At 42.6% G+C, this 24,990-nt stretch overlaps 2 protein-coding genes across 2 annotated transcripts in view; both read left to right on the plus strand.

The window, feature by feature from the left end:
• Positions 1-6: 6 nt before the first annotated feature.
• Positions 7-21,005, plus strand: MATN3 (matrilin 3; the record flags this gene model as incomplete). Its single annotated transcript, XM_011951148.1, has 8 exons — positions 7-46; positions 6,210-6,776; positions 9,546-9,671; positions 10,754-10,879; positions 12,573-12,698; positions 15,831-15,956; positions 18,665-18,775; positions 19,896-21,005. Coding segments are annotated over 8 exons (1,278 nt in total), but the record flags the coding sequence as incomplete, so codon positions are not given.
• A 1,954-nt stretch (positions 21,006-22,959) lies between these two features.
• Positions 22,960-24,990, plus strand: part of WDR35 (WD repeat domain 35) — a 74,268-nt gene continuing 72,237 nt past the window's right edge. Inside the window, 2 exon segments of the mRNA XM_011951181.1 lie at positions 22,960-23,078; positions 23,794-23,911. Of these exon segments, the coding sequence (XP_011806571.1) occupies positions 23,055-23,078; positions 23,794-23,911 (142 nt within the window). The 5' untranslated portion in view covers positions 22,960-23,054.

The following is a 24,990-nucleotide window of genomic DNA, read 5'->3' on the forward strand; positions in this document are numbered from 1 at the left end:
GCGCCCGCTTCCGGGGCCAGCGAGCCCGGCCGCGTCAGCGGTGCAGGTACAGGCGGGCAGCGGGAGGACGCGTGAGCATCGAAGGAGGAGGAGAAGCTCGGGGCATCCACCAAGAGCGCTACATCCCTGCCTCAGGCCGACCGTGGTGCGGGTGAAAGAGGCCCATCCCGGCCCCTCCCGGATGAATCCTGTAGGGGAAACTGAGGTCCAGGGAAGGGGAGGGAGATGCCCAGTATCACTCATGTGTCCAGGCTAGAATGTGGGTCTCCTGAAGCTCTCACTCCGGCAACCTCCCACTCCGGCAACCTCCCACTCCGGCAACCTCCCCTGTGATTTGGCCAGGAGCACAGGGCAGCTGGGGAGCGCAGGGGCTGCTGCCCAGCTCCGTCCCAATCCTGACCTCTCCATTCAGTGAGCAAACCCTTCCCGAGACTGCTGTTAGTTCTCATGGACTCCCTCTATCTCCATCCAATATCAGGGCGTGATCCTTCCTCCCCTCCCACAGCCCTCAGGCTGCCTCAGACTGGAAGGTAAAAGGATGGGGGTGTGAGACCAGGAGGAGACCCGAGGAGCCGCAGGATACCCCAGGACCAAGACGTTCTGGGTCTTTGGCGAACAATTCTATATCTCTTTTTGGTCAGCAATTGATTCTTGAAGCAGAGCAAAGCTCATAGTGCAGCGAAGCGGGCAGGTCATTTGACACAGCCCCTGACAGCACATGAAGGGAAACTGAGGTGTATCAAGGTGAAGGGACTCTGTGAATCAGTGTCAGAGCCCACAATAAAGTTCAGGGCTCCGAAATCCCAAGCAGGGTCTCTTTTTACCGCCCTAGCCTACCAACCTCTTAATATGGTTTACATAAGATTGTATCTTCATTTCCAAAAAGCCGAGCTTCAGTCTTGCTAAAGAGAGTCTGTGCCAGGCCATTTCTGGGTATGCAGTCTCATCTGGCCAGCCGTGCTGCATGCCTCAGGCTGATTTGAATGGTCTATCCCCTACTGCATCTTTCTGGATAAGCTGAGAAGGAGCTCAAGGGACTTTTTCCTGACTCAAATACTCAGTCCCCGTATTTGAAGTGGCAGATTTGAAATGGCAAAAGCATTGCTGCTGAGGCAGGAGATGCCGGGGTCCACAGGGTTAGATTCAGCTGGTGGCTGGTTGCTCCAGGCCGGGAATTGAGGGAAAGTCTTTCTTCTGGAAGTTAACCTTACTCTAGTCCTGACCCGCCTCCCTCTGGGATGGGACTGGAAGAGGAAGGAGAGATTCAGCACCAGGTGGCCATGTCCCCCTGAGCTGCACTAGTCTTTTATTACCTGGAGTTCAAAACTGATCATGAATGATAATCCCTTAATATATGCCAGATTCTGTCCTGGCGTCGTGGCTCATGCCTGTAATCCAAGCACTTTGGGAGGCCGAGGCGGGCGGATCACGAGGTCAGGAGATCGAGACCATCCTGGCTAACATGGTGAAACCCCGTCTCTACTAAAAATACAAAAAATTAGCCGGGCGTCGTGACCGGTGCCTGTAGTCCCAGCTACTGAGGAGGCCGAGGCAGGAGAATGGCGTGAACCCGGGAGGCGGAGCTTGCAGTGAGCAGAGATCAGGCCACTGCACTCCAGCCTGGGCGACAGAGCGAGACTCGGTCTCAGAAAAAAAAAAAAAAAAGCCAGATTCCACCCTGTTCCAAATTCTCTCCTTTTAGCAACCAGAAATTGCTAAGCTTTGCTATGGATTTTTATTTCTAGCAGCACTATAAGGACTCGGTGGTATTGTGAGTATGGGAACATTTAGGAGATTCAGATTCTTTCTTTGTTGCTGGTAATCAAATTGCTGCTATTTAGTAAATGGGAGTGAGATTCAAAAACAACTAATGACTGATGCCGAGTGAGTACCAATCAGGAAGGAACCAGATGTTCACAGAATTTTCTGCCACACTGCTCAAGCCTCAGGTATTAGTTTTCTATGGCCACTGTAACAAATTACCGTGAATTTAGTGGCCTAAAACAACACACATTTATTATCTGAGAGCTCTGTGGGTCAGAAGTCTGACACTGGTCTCACTGGGCTAAGATTAAGGTGTCCGCAGGGCTGCATTCCTTTTGGGAGTCTCTAGGGGAGACGCCATTTCCCTTCCCTTTCCAACACATGAAGGCTGCTGAGTTCCTTAGCTTATGGCTTTTTTCCTCCATCCTCAGAGCCAGCTAAAGCAGGGTTGAGGCCTTCTCAACACTGAGTTACTCACATTTCTTTCCTCTGCTTTCTCTTCTACTTTATAATTACATTGACTCACTGAATAATCCAGGATAATCTCTTGTGTAGAGGTATTTAACTTAATCACACCTGCAAAGTCTGCCCTTTGCCATGTAAAAGTAACATGTTTCAGGAATTCAAAGACATTCAGGAAAATGTCTTTGCGGGGGCATTATTCTGCATACCACACCCCTAATTAGAGGATTCAGTGTGAATAACCAAGTGGAGAAGGAAGGAATCATGCACGTTTAGTTATAAGAACATAGCCATGATATTTATAAGGACACCATCTGGGTGTTGGTGAAAGCACTGTCAATTACAGAGTTCATATCTTCATGTTGCCCCCACCCTTTCTTTTTCTAATTATACAAAAATACTTTGACCCATCTCCAGGAAAGATTTTCAACATAATTCTTCTTCCTAGCTCTAGATCTATGGGACTTTCCAGGAATGAAGTAAAATTCTAGAGTTTTTTTTTTTTTTTGTAATATTTGAAGAGATTTATTCTGAGACAAACATGAGTGACCATGGCCCATGACACAGCCCTCAAGAGTCCTGAGAACATGTGCTCAAGGTGGTCAGGGTGCAGCTTGTTTTTATACAATTTAAGGAGGCATGAGACATCAATCAAATACATTTAAGAAATACATTGGTTTGGTCCTAAAAGGTGGGACAACTCAAAGCCGGTGGTGGGTGGGCGGGGGGGGGGGGGCTTCCAGGCTATAGGTAAATTTAAACATTTGTTGGTTGACAGTCGGTTGAGTTTGTCTAAAGACCTGGGATCCATAAAAAGGAAATGTTCAGGTTAAGATAAAAGACTGTAGAGACCAAGGTTTTTTTGAAGTCTGATAGTGGCTAACCTTAGAGACAATAGATGACAAATATTTCCTATTCAGATCTTTATTATTATTATTATTATTATTTTACTTTAAGTTCTGGGATACACGTGCAGAACGTACATGTTTGTTACATAGTTATATATGTGCCCTGGTGGTTTGCTGCACCTATCAACCCATCATCTAGGTTTTAAGCCCCACATAGATTAGGTATTTGTCCTAATGCTCTCCCTCCCCTTGTCTCCCACCCCTGACTGGCCCTGGTGTGTGATGTTCCCCTCCCTATGTCCACGTGTTCTCATTGTTCAACTCCCACTTATGAGTGAGAACATGTGGTATCTGTGACAGTCTGCTGAGAATGATGGCTTCCAGCTTCTATGTGCCTGCAAAGGACATGAACTCATTCTTTTTTATGGCTGCTGGAGTTTTTTCTTTTAAAGAAAGAATTTTAATTCCTTTTTTTTTTTTGCTTTTAGAGACAGGGTCTCATTCTGTCATCCAGGCTGGAGTGTAGTGGTGCGATCTTGGCTCACTACAGCCTTGACTCTCTAGCTTTAAGTGGTCCTCCTGCCTCAGCCCCCTGAGAAGCTGGGACTACAGGTGCCTGCCACCATGCCTGGCTAATTTTTAAATTTTTTGTAGAGATGAGATCTCCCTATGTTGCCCAGACTGGTCTAGAACTCCTGAGCTCAAGTGATCCTTCTCCCTTGGCCTCTCAAAATGCTGGGATTACAGGCGCGAGCCACTGCGCCTGAGTTTAATTCCTTTTGACTTAACTAAATACATGACGTACAGCATATTTCAGGGCGGTGGCTCAAAGTCAACAAGCAGGATGTTTACTGAATACATGAGAGAATGCTGACTTTTGTGGAGGAAAATATTGCCTCAGAGAGAGGTAACTGGGATTCAGTAGCAAGCCCCCAGGGGCTTGGAGTCTGGAAACCTGGAGTCCAATCCATGCTCTACCACTTTCTAGTTCTCACAACTCCTTGAACCTCAGGTTTCTCACCTGTAAAATGAGTATAAAAACCACCTCTATACCTCCAGTTTCACAGGGTTGATGTGTTGGTACCTTGTGATTCCTAAAGTGTTACTGAAAGGAAGATTTTATTTTTGTTAATTAAATACGTCCAAGCAGCAGGCTAAAAACAAGAAGATAATCTTCTGCTCTTAAAAGAAAACTAGACAGAGACATAAGGTAGGCTGTTCCAGGTAAGGTTTTTTTCTTTTTTTTTTTTTTCCTATAAAGTGCTTAGTCTAGGCATTAATTTTGAATCTACCTTTTTTTCCTACTCACTAAGTAAATTACCTTCTTAGAGTAGCATCAACTTCTGCCTCCTTATTAGGAAAGGAAAGAGCCTTGAATGACACTTCATGCCCCAGGACCTCATTTCCATTGAGGGCTGCATGCATGTAACGCCTGTATGCATGTGCATGTGTGTTGGGTGAGAAGGGGGAATGGCTTGAAAAAGAAGTTTAGAGCTGGGCACCGTGGCTCACACCTGTAATCCCAGCACTTTGGGAGGCCGAGGTAGGAGAATCACCTGAGGTCAGGAGTTCGAGCCAAGCCTGGCCAACATGGTGAAACCCCATCTCTACTAAAAATACAAAAATTAGCTGAGTGTGGTGGTGTGCACCTGTAGTCCTAGCTACTCAGGAGGCTGAGGCAGGAGAATTGCTTGAACCCGGGAGGCAGAGGTTGCAGTGAGCCGAGACTGCACCACTGCACTCCAGTCTGGGTGACGGAGCAAGACTCCACCTCAAAAAAAAAAAAAAAAGAAAAGAGAAAAAGAAGTTTAGTATTGGCTTTTTTCTTGTCTCGTCCTGACTTGTGGATTTGATTTTTGTATTGAGGACAGAGGGTGTGCAAACAGGGGTTGGGGGAAACAGGAAAGACTAGAATAGATGAACACTAAAACGTGCTGATGTACTGTGATACTATAGTATGTCAGGTACTTTTGTGTAGAAAGGAGATACGTTCCTTGAAGGTGGGGAATCTGGCTTATTTGCTTTTGTAGCTCCAGGGTTTCGTACATGTAGGCCCTCAAAAAATGTTTCTGGTGAATGAATACATGAAAGAGAGATGACCAAGAGAGTTTGATGGGGCAGTAGGGTAGATACCAGATCACAATCCTTGCTTCTTACGAGACATGCTCACGAAGATGGAAGTGCACTAAACAGATACAAGATTAAGTTGGTATCCTTCTTTCTACTTTTTTTTTTTTTGAGATGAAGTCTCGCTCTTGTCACCCAGGCTGGAGTACAATGGCGTGATCTCAGCTCACTGCAACCTCCACCTCCCAGGTTCAAGCGATTCTCCTGCCTCAGTCTCTTGAGTAGCTGGGATTACAGGCGCATGCCACCATGCCCTGCTAATTTTTGTAGTTTTAGTAGAGATGGGGTTTCACCATGTTGGCCAGGCTGGTCTTGAACTCCTGACCTCAGCTGAGCCACCTCACCTGGGTCCCTCTTTCTACTTTTAATTAGGAAAGGAAAGAGCCTTGAGTGACAATTTTCAGGGCTTCAGTGAGCCCCCAAATTCACTAAACAGGAATGATGGCCAGATGGAGGGGGGATTCAGGGATACTCTGGAGCAGTTTTCACCCCCTTGGAAGTGGAGTAAAAGAGAGGGGCCACCAGAAGAGCCCCTGAGTGCCTTGCCTCAGACTTCCATTGCCTGAGGCCTGGGCACAGTGGTTGGCAGTGAGGCTGTCCCTGAGGGCCCAAGGCCTTTTACATGGTTCAGGGACACATTATCCAATTGCTCCAGATAGCCAAGGTGCTTAAGAAACATCTAGAATCCTTTAATTCTCAGGAATCATGAAGGTCCTTGGGAGCAAAACTTAAGCAGAGGGATGAGGTTCTAAGTGAAATTTCAGGGTTCAGCCAGCCTGCAGGTGAGGTATTTGGGGAAACTTCACACCTCTAGGTGAATTCTCACTAGGGAATTCTGAAGTCCTTGGTGCTTTCAACACCCCAATGGTCTTGGGGAAGGTTGCAGGCAGTGGCGATGTTGGGGTCAGGAGAGCTGCCTTGCCTGGCCTCCTGGAATCCCAGAGTTCTCTGGAAGTGAGGATTATCGCATTTCTAATTGTGGTCTGATCATTGCTTGGTCTTTTGCAGGTGTTTGTAAAAGCAGGCCCTTGGACCTGGTGTTTCTCATTGATAGTTCTCGTAGTGTACGGCCCCTGGAATTCACCAAAGTGAAAACTTTTGTCTCCCGGATAATTGACACTCTGAACATTGGGCCGGCTGACACGCGGGTGGCAGTGGTGAACTATGCTAGCACTGTGAAGATCGAGTTCCAACTCCAGGCCTACACAGATAAGCAGTCCCTGAAGCAGGCTGTGGGTCGAATCACACCCTTGTCAACAGGCACCATGTCAGGGCTGGCCATCCAGACAGCAATGGATGAAGTCTTCACAGTGGAGGCAGGGGCTCGAGGGCCCTCTTCTAACATCCCTAAGGTGGCCATTATTGTGACAGATGGTAGGCCCCAGGACCAGGTGAACGAGGTGGCGGCTCGGGCCCGAGCATCTGGTATTGAGCTCTACGCTGTGGGCGTGGACCGGGCAGACATGGAGTCCCTCAAGATGATGGCCAGTGAGCCCCTAGAAGAGCATGTTTTCTACGTGGAGACTTATGGGGTCATTGAGAAACTTTCCTCTAGATTCCAGGAAACCTTCTGTGGTAAGTTGGTCAGTCTTTGCTTCCAACTAGAAAGGATGTTATGTTCAGACATTATGTACCCAGAGAAAAAGAGTATTATTCTTTTTTTTTTTTGTGGAAATTTAATGAAAAACTTAAATATATCCAGTGTGTGTGTGTGTGTGTGCGCGCACACACACACATACATGGTGCGTGACCAACCTAAACACACTCTATTGGTTTAGGAATATAGAGCTGCATTATATGGAATTGGTTTGCTCATAAAATCTTCATGTTTGCGTTAGAACTGTGAAGGTCTGCAAATACCCAGGATAAATGACCCTGCTGTTCCCTGTCAGGGTCAGGAAAAACAAAACTCAAGATGCCTCTCCTTGTCCGCTCTGCCCCACCACTACATTTTTTCCCCCTGATACATATTTTTTTAGTTTTACCATCTCTAGATCTAACAGAACTCTGTTTGTTCTCCTGCAGAAGACAGGGAGCAGCGTCTGTCCCTGGGGGAGTCAGCAGGCCTCTATTCCAGTGTCACCGTCAGCCTGAGCGTGCACTGAGTGAATGCTCTGGTTTTCAGACTGGGCTCTTTATCTGATTACTCTTTGTTGAAGAACATGATTCAGGGACAAGGCAGATTAGGGTTTCAGCTCACTTGAAAGAAAGCAAGGTGATCTTAAAAAATCATTCCGGGCTGGGCGCGGTGGCTCAAGCCTGTAATCCCAGCACTTTGGGAGGCCGAGACGGGCGGATCACGAGGTCAGGAGATCGAGACCATCCTGGCTAACACGGTGAAACCCCGTCTCTACTAAAAAATACAAAAAACTAGCGGGGCGAGGTGGCGGCGCCTGTAGTCCCAGCTACTCGGGAGGCTGAGGCAGGAGAATGGCGTGAACCCGGGAGGCGGAGCTTGCAGTGAGCTGAGATCCGGCCACAGCACTCCAGCCTGGGTGATAGAGCGAGACTCCGTCTCAAAAAAAAAAAAAAAAAAATCATTCCGTTACTCTGCTACTCCTTCCATCCTTTAGGATGGAATTTGAATAAGGACATGCTAATTTTATTGGAATTTTTAGCATGAACTGACCAAATCTAGGACTACAGATCCATTCAATACTGGAAATTATTTTTAGTCACTGATCAGAATTATGATCTGTGGGACTCATGCTTTATTTTTTTATTATCTGGAGATAATCTTTTGATGCCTCTATATGAATATCCAAGCAGTTGTGGACAAATTTCTAGTTCAGGTGAATTTTTAAACATAGATACCTTTTTGCAATATAATTTATTCCACACTTATTTATTCAGAATGTATTTATTGATCTCTGATGATACGAAGATAAAGGTAATCCCTCCCTACCATTAAGTAACATTTTGGGGATGGCCATGAGACAAACAAATGAACCAATAATTAATTACAATTGTAAATTTCAAGGAGACTTTTAATCTAAGTTAATGTGAAACCCAGGCATCAATGGTTTGTCAAGAAAAGGGAGATGAAGTCTTGCTCTGGGGCAACGTTTGGCCTCATTGCAGTCAGAATTGGCTGGGATCCCCTTGTCTTTCCTGTCCCAGGACACTGGGCTTTCACAAGCCATCACTGGCTTTGGTGGCATCTACTTGGCATTCATTCGTTTCCAAAAAGAAAGTGGCTTTCTTTCTCCCAGGAAGTCACTCGTCCACTCTATGCTTATGGGTGAGAGCTTTTCCATCAACATGTTGGTCTGTGGCAAAGTTGGGTTTCAAAGCTAGCACCTGGGGTTGGGCTTCGAAGGCTATAAAGTAACAAGTGGTGAGTGGCAATCTTTTCCTTCTGGTACAAAAGACCTGCTTGTTCTGAGGGAAAAAATGTCCTCTCTGTGGAAAAAAGACTGAGGGGCAGCTTGTTGTAGTCAACGGGTTGGAAAGATCATTCCATGAAAAGGCCCTTGTTGGAAAAATATTAGCCTTGTCCTGTTGCCAAGGGCAGTGGAGGCTGGGTTACCTGCCACAGGAGGGGCCCGCCTCCTCCAACAGTCCTCCTTGGTTTCTCAGAAATGACTAAATTCATTGATTCATCTTTCAAAAGCACTAGGAAAAAAATATCCAGTGAGATATAAATGGCTCCAGGAGCAGTAAGATGGAGATGTAGTTTAGCTAATGTAATCTCATTTATTTTGTTCTTTTCTTTTAACCTATTTGTATTAGCATATGAGTTCACTATGAATTTAGCATATGGATGACTTCACCCACCTTACATATTCAGAAGACAGTTACCCAGACTGTCCTCTACCATTTGTATGTTCAAAGATGTACCACTGCCCACCTGTGAGTTTATTCCAGGCTTAGACCCATACTTGTGTGAGAATTCTGTTTAGACATAGACTATAGAACTTTGGAAGTCAGATTCTGGCTGCAGTGGGACAAGTAGCTTGTGTCACTTCAGGCTGTGCTTTATTGTTCTCCCATTTCTTGTGGTGGGGAAGCACAAATCTTTTTTTTTCATGGGGAGGTGGATAAGCCAAATAAAACATCCAATTGCCTGGCCTATGTGTTTGGCTTCAGCTCCAAACTCCAAATTCCCTTTCTCCCTTGAGAAAGTCTATATAGCAAGATGTGTGCTTTTAAATTAGTAACATTTCTAGTTTCAGAGGAGCATTTCTAATAAGCCAGAGGCAGAAAACAAATAACCTTTTTTTATAGTGAAGTAACGATAGACTCAGAAAGGAGCCCGGAGAGCAATGTCTATTGACATGGAAGAAGGTATCTCAGATATTTCCTAAGTGTCAGTGCTGACTGCTGTAAACTTCCTCTGCACAGCGTTGGACCCCTGTGTGCTTGGAACACACCAGTGCCAGCACGTCTGCATCAGTGACGGGGAAGGCAAGCACCACTGTGAGTGTAGCCAAGGATACACCTTGAATGCCGACAAGAAAACGTGTTCAGGTGAGACCTGTGTAGGGGGTCGTGACTGAATCAAATGCTTGGAAACCCGCGCTCCAGGTTTTGGACTGGCCTTGTGCTGGGACTCTTTGACCCCTTTTTACCTAACTGCCTTTTGGCTGGTTTACTGTTGTTCATCAGCAGTTTTCCCTGAAAAGGAGCTTAGGGAGAAAAGTGAAATGATACATAAATCAGCTTATTTCCATACTTTTTAAGTTTTAAATAAAACCATGGGAGAAAAGGCTACTAAGAAAGAGGTCCGGGCTGAGTGCGGTAGCTCAGGCCTATAATTCCTGCATTTTGGGAGGCGGAGATGGTAGGATAGTTTGAGGCTAATTCGAGATTAGCCTGGACAATATAGTGAGACCCCATCTCTACAAATAATAATAATAAAAAAAATAAGCCAGGTGTGGTGGTGCACGCCTGTAGTCCTAGTTACTTGGGAGGCTGAGGGGGGAGGATTGTTTGAGACCAGGAGACCGAGGCTGCAATGAGCTATGATAATGCCTCTGCTGCACTGCCGCAGAGGAAGAACTTGTCTCACAGAAAACAAAAAACAAAAAACACACACAAAAAAAGGAAAAGAAAAGGGTCCAAGATTCTTAGTCCTTTTGAGGATTTGAAATTTTTCCTGGATTTTATTTAATTACATACAAACTACCCTCTTCCTCTCTATAGTCATAGATGCTCATGGAATCTAGAAGTAGCAAAAAAGTTAGAGGGGTCCTCACTGGTCTGGTACATAGATACGTACATGGAGTCAATGAGGAATGGGAATTAGATTTTTTTTTGTTTGTTTTTAATCCTAGAAAAAAGTTTTTGGGAGGAAGAAAGCTTAGAGATAACTTAATTTTATAGGTAACGAAACTGAGATGGACATAAGGGAAAAAACGTACCCATGCCACAGGATCTCTTAGTGAAAGAGCCAAGACCAGAGGGTTGGCTTCCAACTCCCAGCTGCCCCTCCCTTGTTTCATTAGCTGTGTGTGTGTGTGTTTGTGTGTGTGTAAGTGGCGTGGCCCATAATTATTTATTTCTGCCATGCTCTGCATGCATTTACATTTGTCCCAATCATCTTTTGATAGCTCTTGATAAGTGTGCTCTTAACACCCACGGATGTGAGCACATCTGTGTGAACGACAGAAGTGGCTCTTATCATTGTGAGTGCTATGAAGGTTATACCTTGAATGAAGACAGGAAAACTTGTTCAGGTAAGTGAGGGAGGAGTCTTTGCTATTGCTACTTAGCTATCTGCCTACCTACCCAGTGATGGAAGGGCAGGTCACATTGACTGGGAAGTCGGTGTGTTTTCCTCTCTTGCCACCTTAAGCTTTTCCCATTTTTAAGTTTTATCCAGAACATCAGAAATGGTAACATGTATGTATCTCGGCCCAAATATATAAATGTGTTGCTCATTTCCTTCTCTGTATCCAGCCCAAACAATCTTTCCCAAATGCTATAGACAATTTAGTAGGTTGAAATCACATAACAACCCACAAGGTACTTGTTGCCTACAAAGGGAAATACAGTAACTTTACAGTGGAGAAATTGGCAGACATCACCTTAACCAAGTGATGGAAGTTAACATCATCAGTGATGACACATAGTGACATCATGGATGACCTGACATGCTGGGCTCAATACTGTGGACACAACAGCACACCTGTAGTATTCTTGCTAAAAATTCAGGTCTCTTCATGAGGAAAGATTAGACAAACCCAACCTGAGAGACATTCTCAGTTCACAAAATAGTTTTCCAGTACTTCTCAGAAGCATGAAAGTCATAAAAGACAAAGAAAGACTTAGGAAGATTGGAGAGGACAAAGGAGATGTGAAACTGAATGCAATGTGGAATCCTGGATTGGATCCTGGACCAGAAAAAGGACATTAATGGCAACATTTGAATAAAGTCTGTAGATTAGTAAATCATATTGTATCAATGTTAATTTCTGGCTTGATAATCATACTATGGTTATGTAAATTACTGTTTGGGGAAACAAGGTGAAGTACAGGAAATTTTTGCACTGTTTTTACAACTTTTTTTTCTTCTTGAGATGGAGTCACCCAGGCTGGAGTGCAGTGGCGCGATCTTGGCTCACTGCAAGCTCCACCTCCCGGGTTCATGCCATTCTCCTGCCTCAGCCTCCTGAGTAGCTGGGACTATAGGCGTCCGCCACCAGGCCTGGCTAATTTTTTTTTTGTTGTTGTATTTTTAGTAGAGATGGGGTTTCACTTTGTTAGCCAGGATGGTCTCGATCTCCTGACCTCGTGATCTGCCCATCTTGGCCTCCCAAAGTGTTGGGATTACAGGTGTGAGCCATCGTGCCCAGCTGCAACTTTTTCATAAATCTGAAATTATCTCAGATGAAAAGTTTAAAAGTAAAAAATAGTTTAAAAATATATCAGTACAGAGGAAAGTGCATTGAATGAAAATTTGTCTTGAGTTTTTATGCGGCTCTGAATCAATTGGTCTCCCTTGTGCCCCTTTCCCTCATTTAAAAAACAGGAGAGAGTTGAACTACAATTTGTTCAAACTCCAATTCTGTGTTTTTCTGAATCTAGCGTAATTACCCGCACAACTCTTGGTATCCTGCTGAGTTGGGATAAGTATGATAAGGCTAAAAGGAGTGCTTTAGAAAGTATTTATGAGATACTTAGGTTATAAAAACTCAATACTGATGATTTTGAAAAGCAATTGTGGAAGGTCAGAGAATAATTATTGTATGTGCAGGATTTCACTTAACTCAGTTAACTTCTAGTTAGAAAAAAACAGTACCAATGGCTTTGAATCGTTTCCAGTAAGTTTTCCTCATATGTTTCCAGCTGCAAATAAGGTTTCTATCCATGGGTAATAAAATACTCTTCCACCTTTTATTTCTTGTGTCCTGAATTTTTGTTTCACAGCTCAAGATAAATGTGCTTTGGGTACCCATGGGTGTCAGCACATTTGTGTGAATGACAGAACAGGGTCCTATCATTGTGAATGCTATGATGGCTACACTCTGAATGCAGATAAAAAAACATGTTCAGGTAAGATCCATTCAAACAATTCTTTCATTCTTGGGTCTTTTACAGTGAAACCAACTTGCAGCTAACCAGCAAAGAGGTTTTTAAAGGTAACTTAAGGAATCAAGGTTCAGACATTCGACCATACTTTTAGATGAAAGCACACATTGCTCAGAGGGTGGTGAGCTCACTGGAGCAAACACAGATTACTTCAGAAAATTACTGGGAAATAGGTAGGGAGTGGGGGATATGAGAAAAGCTAATTAAATGTAGGGTCCTTATCCAGGAAAATTTTATAGCTCTGTACACTGAAGACTTTTAAGCAAAGAGAAAACTTTAGTGGAAATCAGCTGGACAGTTAACTATTTGGTGGGATAGGATGAACTGATCTTTTTCCAGTTAAAACTTGGCCTGGAACTTTTCTGTAGTGTTAATCTTAAAGCTGGATGATTTTAGTAAAGAAGACTTTGTGAATGCCTGAATTAGACCCACACAGATCTTCCAGTAAGTTTGAGGCCGGTCACTCCCTGGCAGTTTCTAGACGATCAATCACCGGTGAAACTCAGCCTTATACGTTGGCCAATGAACCCAGGCCAGTGCTGTTAATCCTCATTAAATTGATTTAAACTTACTGGCAGGACAGGGTGGCATTTATAAATGTAAAAACACTCCTGAGAGAAATTCCAAGCTCTCAAGGTGTTGTTTAGCTTTGGCATATTGAATGTGTTTTAGATTTGATGTTTATTTTCCTCTCCCTTGAGGAGATACAGACTTCATCAAGACAGACAAAGGGAAATGGCATGTCACCCAGTCCCATGGACCTACTTTGTTCCCAGTATGGCACTAAGTATCGTGAGCATATAAAGAAGTGTAAGTTTCTGCCTGTGAGCAAGTTAAGCCTGGGTGAACAGACAGCTGGCTCCTTAGGAAAGCAGAGACCGAGCCAGGGAGGGGGACGGATGGAAACGAAGGGCTGTAGAGGCTGGGGAAGTGCGCATCTGCGAAGGGCTGGTGTTGGGCCTTGAAGGAGGGTGAAGGTTTCGATGGAGAGAAATGGAAAGTGGCACTGGCCAGGGACTGGCTTGAGCTAATTTGTTCAGGGCAGGACGACTAAGAAGGTTGGAGTAGAGAGAATTCACCTATGGCTGTACTTCTCGAACTAGTGATAAGCGTCCCAGCTGGTACTTTAAGCTGCCAGGAACATTGAAGACCTGGGAAAACAAACGAAAAACAAATTTCCATTTCAGCTAACAGATAGTATGGAATACAGTGAAGCAATTTATTTTTAAGAAAAACATAAATCAAAGAAAATTTTCAGTGAAGGCAGACAACACTGCCAGATGCCAGTATCCCATATTCTTCAATGCCTACTGTAGGCCATGCAGGATTCTAGGCATTTTAGCTACACTAATGCCCCTTAATGCTGACAGCAACTTTAAAAGGAAACTGATTAAGTAATCTGCCCATGGTTACTCCACTAGCAAGTAGCAGACCCAGGGTTCAAACCCAGGTACTTGCTCTAGTGGTTACATAGGCTCTTAACCACTCAGCCATACTGTCTTAGTGTACAAAGCACAGGAGAGTGAAGAGGGACAGAAGAGAAAGACATACTAGTGGGAAAGTTAGTTATACATATATATATTTTTTATTCTTCTCTTTTTTGAGACAGGGTCTCACTCTGTCACCCAGGCTAGAGTGTGGTGGTGTGATCTTGGCTCACTACAGCCTCTACCTCCCAGGCTCAAGTGATTCTCCCACCTCAGCCTCCTGAGTAGCTAGGACTACAGGCACACGCCACCACACCTGGCTAATTTTTGTATTTTTTGTAGAGATGGGGTTTTGACATTTTGTCCAAGCTTGTTTTGAATTCCTGAGCTCAAGCAATACACCTGCCTTGGCACCTGCCTTGTGCTGGGATTACAGGTGTGAGCCACTGTGCCTGGCCTATTTATATATTTTAAAGTAATAGTGAATACTGCTATAAAGCTGAGGAACATCCTATGGATCGGATCCCTTCTAATGGTCTGCTTTTCCCTTGCTAGTGGTAGGAAGGCTTGTAAATTAAACGTGGAGCCCCAGATCAGGGCCAGGGGCTGGAAGCATGTCCATTTGCTACCTGTAGAGTGGGTACTAAGCTGGAATGAGGTGAAAAAAATGAAACACCCTGCTAGAAGGCATTTTGCTGAAAAAAAAAAATCTAAATTGTAGCACTGAAAGGGAATAGCCATATTAAGGTTGGAAAGGCACTTTATGTATAGATTATATATTGCCTCGCATTTCACACAAAGCTATTCTATAGGCATTAGTGAGCCACAAAAGGTTCTGCATGTGAAATGACATTTAAGAGGAAAGTTAGAGGGAAATAAACTGTTTTGGTTCCTGCAATGGCAAAGGAGGAACCTATGTCATCTAGGAAGGCTTTCTGGGTTTTAAAGGAGAATTGCTGTTTTATTTGTTCTAGGCCAGTCTGAACATGAGATGAGTATGGCACTTTGCTCTGCTCTCCACTCAAATTTGGGCAAACTGCATTTGTCCCTGAAATGTTATTTGTGATAGATAGTACGTACTTCACTCTCTAATCATACACATCATCATCATTACTAATACTGGATCATTTTCCCATCTGTGCTTGTGTGTGTGTGCATGTGTCTCCAGGTCAATGTTTTCTGTTCCACTTTGTAAGCTACGAAGGCAGGCGCTTGGTCAATATAGTGCTTTTTGTGCAGCATCAAACTTAGCTCCATGTACGACTAGGTCCCTCAAACATTATTTTTGGTGGTGGTGATGATGATCCATGAGTAGCTAGGGATGATGGAAGCATTGGTAGTCATCAGGAAAGGCTGGAGGTAAGTTCTGGAATACAGTCAAGACTCAGTGCTACCCAATGCTGTGGGTAGGAAAAAAGAAAAGGTACCCTTAGGTATCTGCAAGAGATATAAAGGAAAGGAATGTGTGTGATGTGAGGCCAAAGGGATGAGAGGTATGGGAAGAGAAAACAGGCTTGCTCCTGCAGCATGGGGCCTGTTGCTGACTACTGACTACGACTGCATTCTCAGCACTTGCGGGGACCAAATGGAAACTTCTTCTCTCAGACATTTGTGTTTACTTTTCTATTTAATGTGTGAATATTTTCTTTCCTGCGCCACGTGCGGTCAGTCCGTGACAAGTGTGCTCTAGGCTCTCACGGTTGCCAGCACATTTGTGTGAGTGATGGGGCCGCATCGTACCACTGTGATTGTTATCCTGGCTACACCTTAAATGAGGACAAGAAAACATGCTCAGGTGAGGATTAGCCCTTTAAGCCCATTTCCTTCGGTAGGAAAACTTTTTCAGGAGCAAGCCTTTTTCTTTCTAAGACACAGCTGTGATTCTTTCTCCTTGTCAGAACTCTCCAGTGGCTCCCACTGGTCTACAGAATAAAACAGTGATACCCCTCCACCAGGCAGCCTACCCTCCATGAGCTGTTTCTGTCTTCTCTCTTTTTCACATTTTTCTTAATAATTAAACTTTCTGCCTAAATCTGGATTTTTTTTTATTGTGGTAAAATACACATAAAATTTACCATTTCAATTATTTTCAAGTGTATAGTTCGGTGGCATTAAGTACATTTACATTGTTGGGCAACAACCACCACTATCCATCTCCAGAAATTTTTTATCATCCCAAAATAAAACTCTGTACCAATGAAACAATAACTGCCCATCACCCGCTCCCCTCAGCCCATGGTAACTACTTCTCTCATCCTGGTTTTTAAAACTTTTCTACTACATTTGCCCCCAGATTCAGATTCTTCCTGCATCCTGGTCCAGCCACAGTGGGCTGTTTGATGGTCCAGGAGCATGCCCTGCACTCACTCGTTTCCACCCTCCCCTCAATGCTTTTGCTTGTCAGAAGCCAAGAACTACATTCTTGCCAACATCTGGTTTTGCTGAATTACATTTTTGCCAATCTAGTGGATGCTTTTTTCATTTCCTGGTTACTAATGAGGTGAGGCATCTTTTCCTGGGGAGTACTGCCATTTTAACAGTCTTTCATTCCATTAACATGGTATGTCTTTTAATTTAATTTAATTTAATTTAATTTTAGGTCTTCTTTAATTTCTTTCAAAATTGTTTTGTAGTTTTCAGTGTAGAAGTCTTGTACTTTTAAAAATATTTATTCCTAACTATTTTATTCCTTCTGGTGCTATTGTAAGCACCATTTCTCAACTTTCAATTTTGCTACAACCCAGGTTTGAGAAATGGAGTTTGAGATCCATTTCTCAACTTTCAATTTTTCTACAATCCAGGTTTACAATTTTCTGTGAAGTGTTTTAATTAGAATATCCTACTCAGCCCATGCCCTCCTAGAGCTTAGAGACTATCAGGCAAGACAGACACTGAACAAGTATTATAAGTACCCATCTTATGGATACAGGGATCATGGACAGGTAGTTGATATTCAATAGATACTTCCTGGTTTATTGACTGATTAAGATGGGATTTGGACTGGCTGTCCCTAAAAGGTTCAATAGGATTTAGACAGGTGGATAGATGATAGATTATATTTAATGAATTTATGATCTCCCATCCCTATGTTGGATCTTTGTAAAATGTTAGAGTAAAAATGTTGCAGCAAAGGACCATTTCCTGTCCTCAGGCAATGGAATGACTCCATTGGAAGATGATACACCAGTCCTCAGACCCAGAAGTTACTCTTATTTCTATTCATAACTTTAGGAGGAGCCCTGATACTGAATAGGAGTAGCTGCCTCACTGAATTACAGAAAGAAATAGGAATTACTTTTATCACCTCTTGTATTTGGCTAAATGTCAATACAAACCTGAATTTTCAGTTCCTAAGTATTTATTGGTAAGAAATACGACTCTCACTTCAAACCATTCAACAGAATAACAGCCCTCTACAGGAAATCAGGACTTAACCCATTTTTATCTTTTTTTCTTTTTGTTTTTTGAGACAGCGTTCACTCTGTCACCCAGATTGGAGTGCAGTGGTATGACCTCAGCTCACTGCAACCTCTGCCTCCTGGGTTCAAGTGATTCTCCTGCATCAGCCTCCAGAGTAGCTGGGATTACAGGCGTGTGCCACCATGCCCAGCTTATTTTTGTGTTTCTATTAGAGACGGGGTTTCACTATGTTGTCCAGGTTGGTCTCAAACTCCTGACCTCAAGCGATCCACCCACCTTAGCCTCCCAAAGTGCTGGGATTTCAGGTGTGAGCCACCGTGTCTGGCCCTAGTTTTCACCTTTGATACCTTTTGGCCATACAAATAGAGTACTATTGTCCTAGTTTTATTTTTATTTATTTATTTTTAAGAGACAGGGTCTTACTCTGTGACCCAGGCTGGAGTGCAGTGGTGTGATCATGGCTCATTGCAGCCTTGAACTCCTGGGCTCAAGTGATCCTCTGCCTCAGCCTCTTGAGTAGCTGGGATTACGGTTTTGTGCCACTATGCCTGGCTATTTTACTTTTTTGTAGAGACAGGGCCTTGCTTTGTTGCCCAGGGTGGTCTTGAACTCCTTGCCTCAAGTGATCCTTCTGCCTCAGCCTCCAAAAGTGCTGGAATTATAGGAATAAGGCACTGCACCAGGCCCATTTTCCTTTCTTAATTACACAGTATCACATGAACACTGTCTTATCTCTATATCCCTGCCCTCCCCCTATACCAACCATGTTTTTCTAAATTACTTTTTATCATGAATAATTTCTGGCAATCACAAAAGTACAGAGAATAAAATAATGAACCCTCATTCAAGAATCACTCAGCTTTGACAATTATAAACATTTTTCCCAATGTCTCCTAAGATGAATTTTTCTGTGATAAGTATTTTCTCATCTTTTTGTTTGTTCATATATCCCTTTAACTCTTGGAAAATGCACTTAGATAAGTCTTTAACGGTGGAAATATTCAGTTGTGGATTTCCTGATTTGTTATGATTCCTATATAGCTATTCCTAGATAGTATATTTGTGTACTGTCGTTGTCTTCAGCCATTGAGGAAGCACGAAGACTCGTTTCTACTGAAGATGTCTGTGGATGTGAAGCTACACTGGCATTCCAGGAGAAGGTCAGCTCGTCTCTTCAAAGACTGAACACTAAACATATCCTTTCTGGATGGTTTTCTGCTTCTGCCTGGAGCCAACCTAGGTATACAATTGAGCCAAACACTTTAAGACATTCCACAGGCAAGTGACTTATTTGTTAGGTTTTAGTATGAGCAGTAGTAATACACAACTGAAAAAACATTAGAGTTCTTTTCTAATGGTTTAATAGACTGTTTCACCCATTCAATATTTACATGTAAAAGCCGCCTATTTTGTTCCCTGGTGCTTTTCCATAACTGTATATGCTCTTACATAACAGATGGAACATTTTTGCTAATGATTCCTTAATATGGCTTTCTTAGTTCAGAATCTGTAAATGTACAAGGTAAGTCGGCTGATTAATGGGATGTGATATCTCAGATTACACAGTTGTACACTTTAACTAGCCAAGTGGTCAAAAAGCAGATTTTAAAATGTAACACGATACAATCTCAGAAACTTTCGAAATCAGTTCTTTCTCCAAAGGAGTAACACGGGAAAAGTTTCTCAGAACAGTTCAAGTTAACAATTCTGTTCCTATGTACCCTAGAGGAGTGGAATTCAGATTGTGGTTAGGTACCATCTAGGCATATGCAGAGACTTTTAAGGGAGGTACAGATAATTGGAAAGAACCAATTTCCAAATCCTTCACTTGCTTAGGACACTACTTGGAATCAGCTGGCATTTTCTTTTCCCATCTCTCATTTCGTATCACCATTCTCCTAACTTTTCACAAGAAAGGCATACTTCTCATTTACCCTAGATCTACCAAGGTGCATTTCTTAGAAGAGCAGAATCTTGAGAGAGCCAAACAAAGGGACAATCCAACTATCCCTTTAATCAAGACATCATAAACATTGTTTCCCCCATCCCTCACACTAAGATGCTGCTCCAATTAAATTTTATATGAACAAAAACATCTGAAGACCACTGCAGTGGTCTACTTTTGTTGTGCTCTCTGAAGAACAGGATGTTTGACTTTTAAACTGAATTCAGCTTTTGGTGAGAAAGCAGTTTTGCTCTTTTTTCCCACTTATCATAGGACATTATCGTTTTATCTTCTGTTGAAGTGTTTGAAAGTGTATTTATATTTTCTAATGTGTAAAAATAAATGGTGTTGGCCTTAACAACTTGCCACTTGATGGCATTTTGGAGAAGTTGCAAGTAAATGAATATGGACAAATACATCGTTAAATTGCTCCAATTTCTCACCTGGAAATGGGGACAGCTTGGTATACTTAATACTCATGCATTCTTTTGCACACCTGTTATTGCCAATGTTCTTGCTAATAATTTGCCATTACCTGTATTAATGCTTGAATATTACCTGATAAATTGTATGAAGATCTTCTGGAGAATCAGCATGATTTTTCCAAGGAAATAAATATGCAGATCCTTATTAAGAGCAAACTTTAGTGTCTCTAAGTTATGACTGTGAAATGATTGGTAGGAAATAGAATGAAAAGTTTAACATTTCCTTATCTACTAATTGAGCCATTTAATTTTTAAATGTTTATATTAGACAACCATATTCATGATGGAAACTTTAGGTCTAGTTTCTTTTGATAGTATTTATAATATAAATCAATCTTATTACTGAGAGTGCAAATTGTACAAGGTATTTACACATACAATTCATATAACTGAGATCAATGTAATTTTGAACTGTTTAACACTTTTTGTTTTTTGCTTATTTTGTTGCAGTATTATTTAAGATGTGATCAATAATAGATTGTAATACACATATCTAAAAATAATTAGCACAGATCAAGTGAACATTACATGGCCATTTTTAATTCATTCTGGTCTTTGAAAGAAATGCACTACTAAAGAGCACTAGTTGTGAATTTAGGGTGTTAAACTTTTTACCAAGTACAAGAAATCCTAAATTGACTTTATTATTTTGCTTCAGGATCCAAGTGATAAAGTTATATATTTATAAAATTGCTATAAATCGACAAAATCTAATGTTGTCTTTTTAATGTTAGTGATCTGCCTACCTCGGCCTCCCAAAGTGCCAGGATTACAGGCGTGAAAGTCTAACATTTTTACTTATATATTAGATACATATAATTCTTTTGGCTTTGAAACTTGCAACTTTTAGAACAAAACAGTCCTTTAAATTTTGCACTGCTCAATTCTTTTATTGGTTTGTATTGTCTTTAATAAAAGTTACTACCTTTACATATTATCATGTGTTTTTTGATGACTCATCAATTTTGTCTATTAAACATATTTCTTTAAATTATACTGAATTAACAATTATTTTGATATTCAACAGTTTCTTATCAAAAGACAGAAGTTTGATACTCCTCCTATAGTTTAACCTCACACTCTTGAGGCTAAAAGTGTAAGTTCAGGTTCAAAAGAAAGGCTTCAATATAAAATTACCTAAATTTGGATAAAATAATGATGACCTTTACATTAATATAAGCTCCTGAAAAGCAAATATAACCTACAGATGTAAATATAAAATATAAACTTTAAGGAAGGAACAAAAACTAAATATACCAAGGAAATATATAAAACATGTTACTTTTCAAAAAATTTGAAAGGGTATGACACAGAGCTACAGTAGTATTTTCCAGACTTGAGACCCAAATCAGTAATACGTATTAATATACCACAGAGAAATGGTAGTATAGAAGGAATAAATGAGAGTTCATGTGCAAGAAGGGAAAAATATTTAAAGAGAGGTGAGGTTTCAAGTGTCACCATTAGTAACTAGCTTCAACTAATCATGTCTTGGCCAGTTTATTGGGAACTCCTGGGTTAGATAATATTTATTTGTCTCATGCGTCCAGTGTAGGGAGCCTATGGGCAGGGGCCAACGTATCTTAAACAGACACACAAACAATAGAAAACAAACGTATTATCTGAATGGGATTGGGTTAAGTTTGGAAATAATTCCTCAGGGAGACTGATTTGTGTTGGTTTGGCTAGGCACAACTGGCCTGTTAAGAGGGTAGGACCATCACGGAATACATAAAGTGGCTTGGGAAGCAGAGCCGGATGGAAGGTTGCCCCGCGGAAAGCATACTGCCTTACTTAAGGTGGGGGCTCCCTAGTGAAAACATTTAGGATTGAAGGAAGATCTGATTTTGGATGGAGTTTAGATTTGTTAGGAAAGGCACTAGAGACTATTGTCAGTTCTGTAATAGATCGTGCTGGGTGAGACAAATCACCGAGGTCAAAGGATTGGAGGATTTTTATGTTTTATTTTTGTCTGAGACGGTAAAAGGCTCCAAGTGGAGAAATTAACTACTGATGCATAAATTACATGCTAGATTATGGTAAAAGGGAAAAGCAGAAATAAAAACATGGGTGAGACCAAATAATTTCATGAGATTGGTTCTACTTGGATTTCTGCCCTATGCCTTATATTTTGAGGCTTTGTAACTCTCAGGCATTCAAAAAGGACAAAGGAGAATGAAGAAAGAAATAAGGTAAGAAAAAGAAGAGAATATGTAACAGTCGACTCTAGACGAGAAAACACCAAACGCTCAAATATTGTAAAACCGGAGGCTATGCCCCAGTAGCAATTGTACGCTATTAATTACCCAATGTTTGTACAAATTCCTTGAAAAGGACCCTCGGGGTTGCGGTAATAACTTAATTAAACTGTTAAAAAATGTCAAAACAAGCGGAATAAACAAAATCTTCTATTCCTAAATTGCTCTAGAGGTTGTCCAATCCCCAAAGACACAGAGAAGGGTTACGAGATCTCAGCACGCACATTGGCACTTTCATCTGGCCCGGGGCGCTAGCCTATCAAATACAGTAAAAGGTTTTTCCCTTTCAAGAATGTTGGAACTTTGGAACTTACAAAATACTAAATAATTTGCCCTCATTAGAACGGGCGCCTTTCCTCCTAAGTTTATCGTACTGCCACCTGAGGAGCGGCTCCACCGCGATCAACAGAGGTGTGGCGGGAGTGAGGGCGGCAGTGACCACGAGACAGGGCGCAGAGAGCGAGTGCACGGCTGGCAGGGACAGGTCGCGACCCAGCTCCTTGCGGAGACCAGAAAGGCCGAGACGCCAGGAAACAGGACTATACAGCTATCGCCTCGCATCCGGCGCCCCCAACCCACCGACGTCCGCGCAGGCGCACTACGCCGGTGCCCGGTGCGAGGGCGTCGCCGGAAGTTCCCGCGGCGCCCCGGATGCGACGGGGCAACATCGCGGTTGCCAGGGCGACGGGAGCTTTCCGCAGCTGCTGGTACTCCCGATTGGAAACGTAGAACTGTTACCGGTCGAGGGCCTTAGCAGCCCTCGTGACCCTCTAGGGAATCCCACGATGTTCTTCTACCTGACCAAGAAAGTGAGTTTCCTGGGGGGAGGCGTCCTCGTTTCCCCGCCATTCCCGCAGCCTTCGGCGATTCCCGCTGCCTTCCCGAGAAGCCAGGCTGCTTTACCCGGTCCTGATCGTGGCTTCGCCATTCCGCGGCCATCCTTCCCGCCGGGTCCAGCCTCCGACCTTCTCCTGCGGTTCCCAGAGCCCCAGACAGTCCTTGACCGAGCCCGCTGCCCTCTCGTAGCTCTTTCCCATTCCTGCCCCTGGCTAGGTCCTTTTGGGTGGCTCGAGGATAAGTCGCCACGTGCTACTCTATCTTTCCTCCTCCACTTGTTGCTGATCCACGTGATTTAAACTCTTTGGATCACCACGAGCCACTGGGCAAGAGAAAAGAAATAACAATAGGATAGCCTAAGTGTTGTGGGTAAAAAGGAAGAGGGACTGGTGGTATGGATTTATACCCGCTCCCCGCCCTCCCTTTAAAAAATCCATCCGGTGACTCTGGCGTTGGCTTCCTCCGCAGTCAGTATCCTTCTCTTTTTTGCACTTCTTTCCCTCTTTCCCAAAGGCTAGAGCCCGGGTCAGTTCAAGGGACCATGCCCATTTCACAACAGCTCGTTCTTTTTCTGCAAGACCGTCCGTTTTTCTTCTTGGAAGATTTTCTTCAGCCGTCATCTCCTGCAGACTTATTTCCCACCTCCTTCGTGAAAAGTTGCTAGTGTGGCTATGGTTGCTTTTACAGATTTCCATTCCCAATAACGTGAAGCTGAAGTGTGTATCCTGGAACAAGGAACAAGGGTTCATAGCATGCGGTGGTGAAGATGGATTACTGAAAGTTTTGAAATTAGAGACGCAGACAGGTAAATGAATGCAAGCCCACATGTTTGAAATTGGTAGAAAATTGGCTGTTATTTGTTCATGCAGTTTACTCATGGTATCTGTCAGTATGCAATTCTGATTATTTTAAAGGGAAAACCAACATTTTATGGTGTTTTTTCTGGAGTATGTTTGCAATAAAGTTCAGAGAATGTTGAATGTAAACATCAGATGGTTTTTGCTGAGTTATTAATGGAGAATGAAAAATAACGAAGAATGAAAATAAGTCACTGTGTTATGCTATGTCTAATTATTGTACTGTATTATTAGGAGTCTAATACAAATCCTGTGAGTCAACATTTCAGTAAGAAAATCTGGCGGATTATTTACAGGCCTATCCTTTCTGCTTATTAGATACATTAATGGTTATTGACCCAGTGTCCAAGAACAGAAAATGGGATATGTTTTACATTTCTATTAGTGGGTCTCTTGTTTTTGCAGCTTGATTTCTTTCTTTATCTAGTTGTCTGGAATCACAGCAAACAGCTTCCTACTTCTTTAGCCCCCCAGTGCTGCACTAGATTGAAGATCTAGATAAGGCAGTTAGGGTTAAATCTCTGCTCTGCCACAAGACTACTGAATGACTTTCAACAAGTGGCTGAGGATCTTACTACTTTAGTTTACTCTTCCATAAAATGAAAATGTAGGGGATTAAACTGCATAACATTTTTGGATTCCTTACAACATAGCTTCTCAAACTGTATTAGGTATAAGAATCACTGGAAGAGGTTGTTAAGATGAATTTCATGCTCTACCCCCACACAGTGGACCCAGGATGGGGCCTGAGAATTTCCAATTCTAGTGAAGCTGAGTTGCTGGTCCTCAGACCCCACTTTGAATAGCATTACCTTACAGCTTTGAATGTGGTATGAATAATTTAAATACTTATTGACGATTTTCCATATACTGGATGTTTAACCTTCACAATCTTATTTGACTTCACAATAATCTTGGGCAGTAGGTAGTCTAGGTGAAAAAATTGAGGCTCTGAGCTGTTAATAATTGCCTTAGGTCACGCAGCCAGTAAGTGGCAGAGCAAGGATGTGAAACTAAGTTTGTCTCA

This window comes from Colobus angolensis, unplaced genomic scaffold (genome assembly GCF_000951035.1).
Source record: "Colobus angolensis palliatus isolate OR3802 unplaced genomic scaffold, Cang.pa_1.0 Scaffold109, whole genome shotgun sequence".
NCBI classification, from domain to species: domain Eukaryota; kingdom Metazoa; phylum Chordata; class Mammalia; order Primates; family Cercopithecidae; genus Colobus; species Colobus angolensis.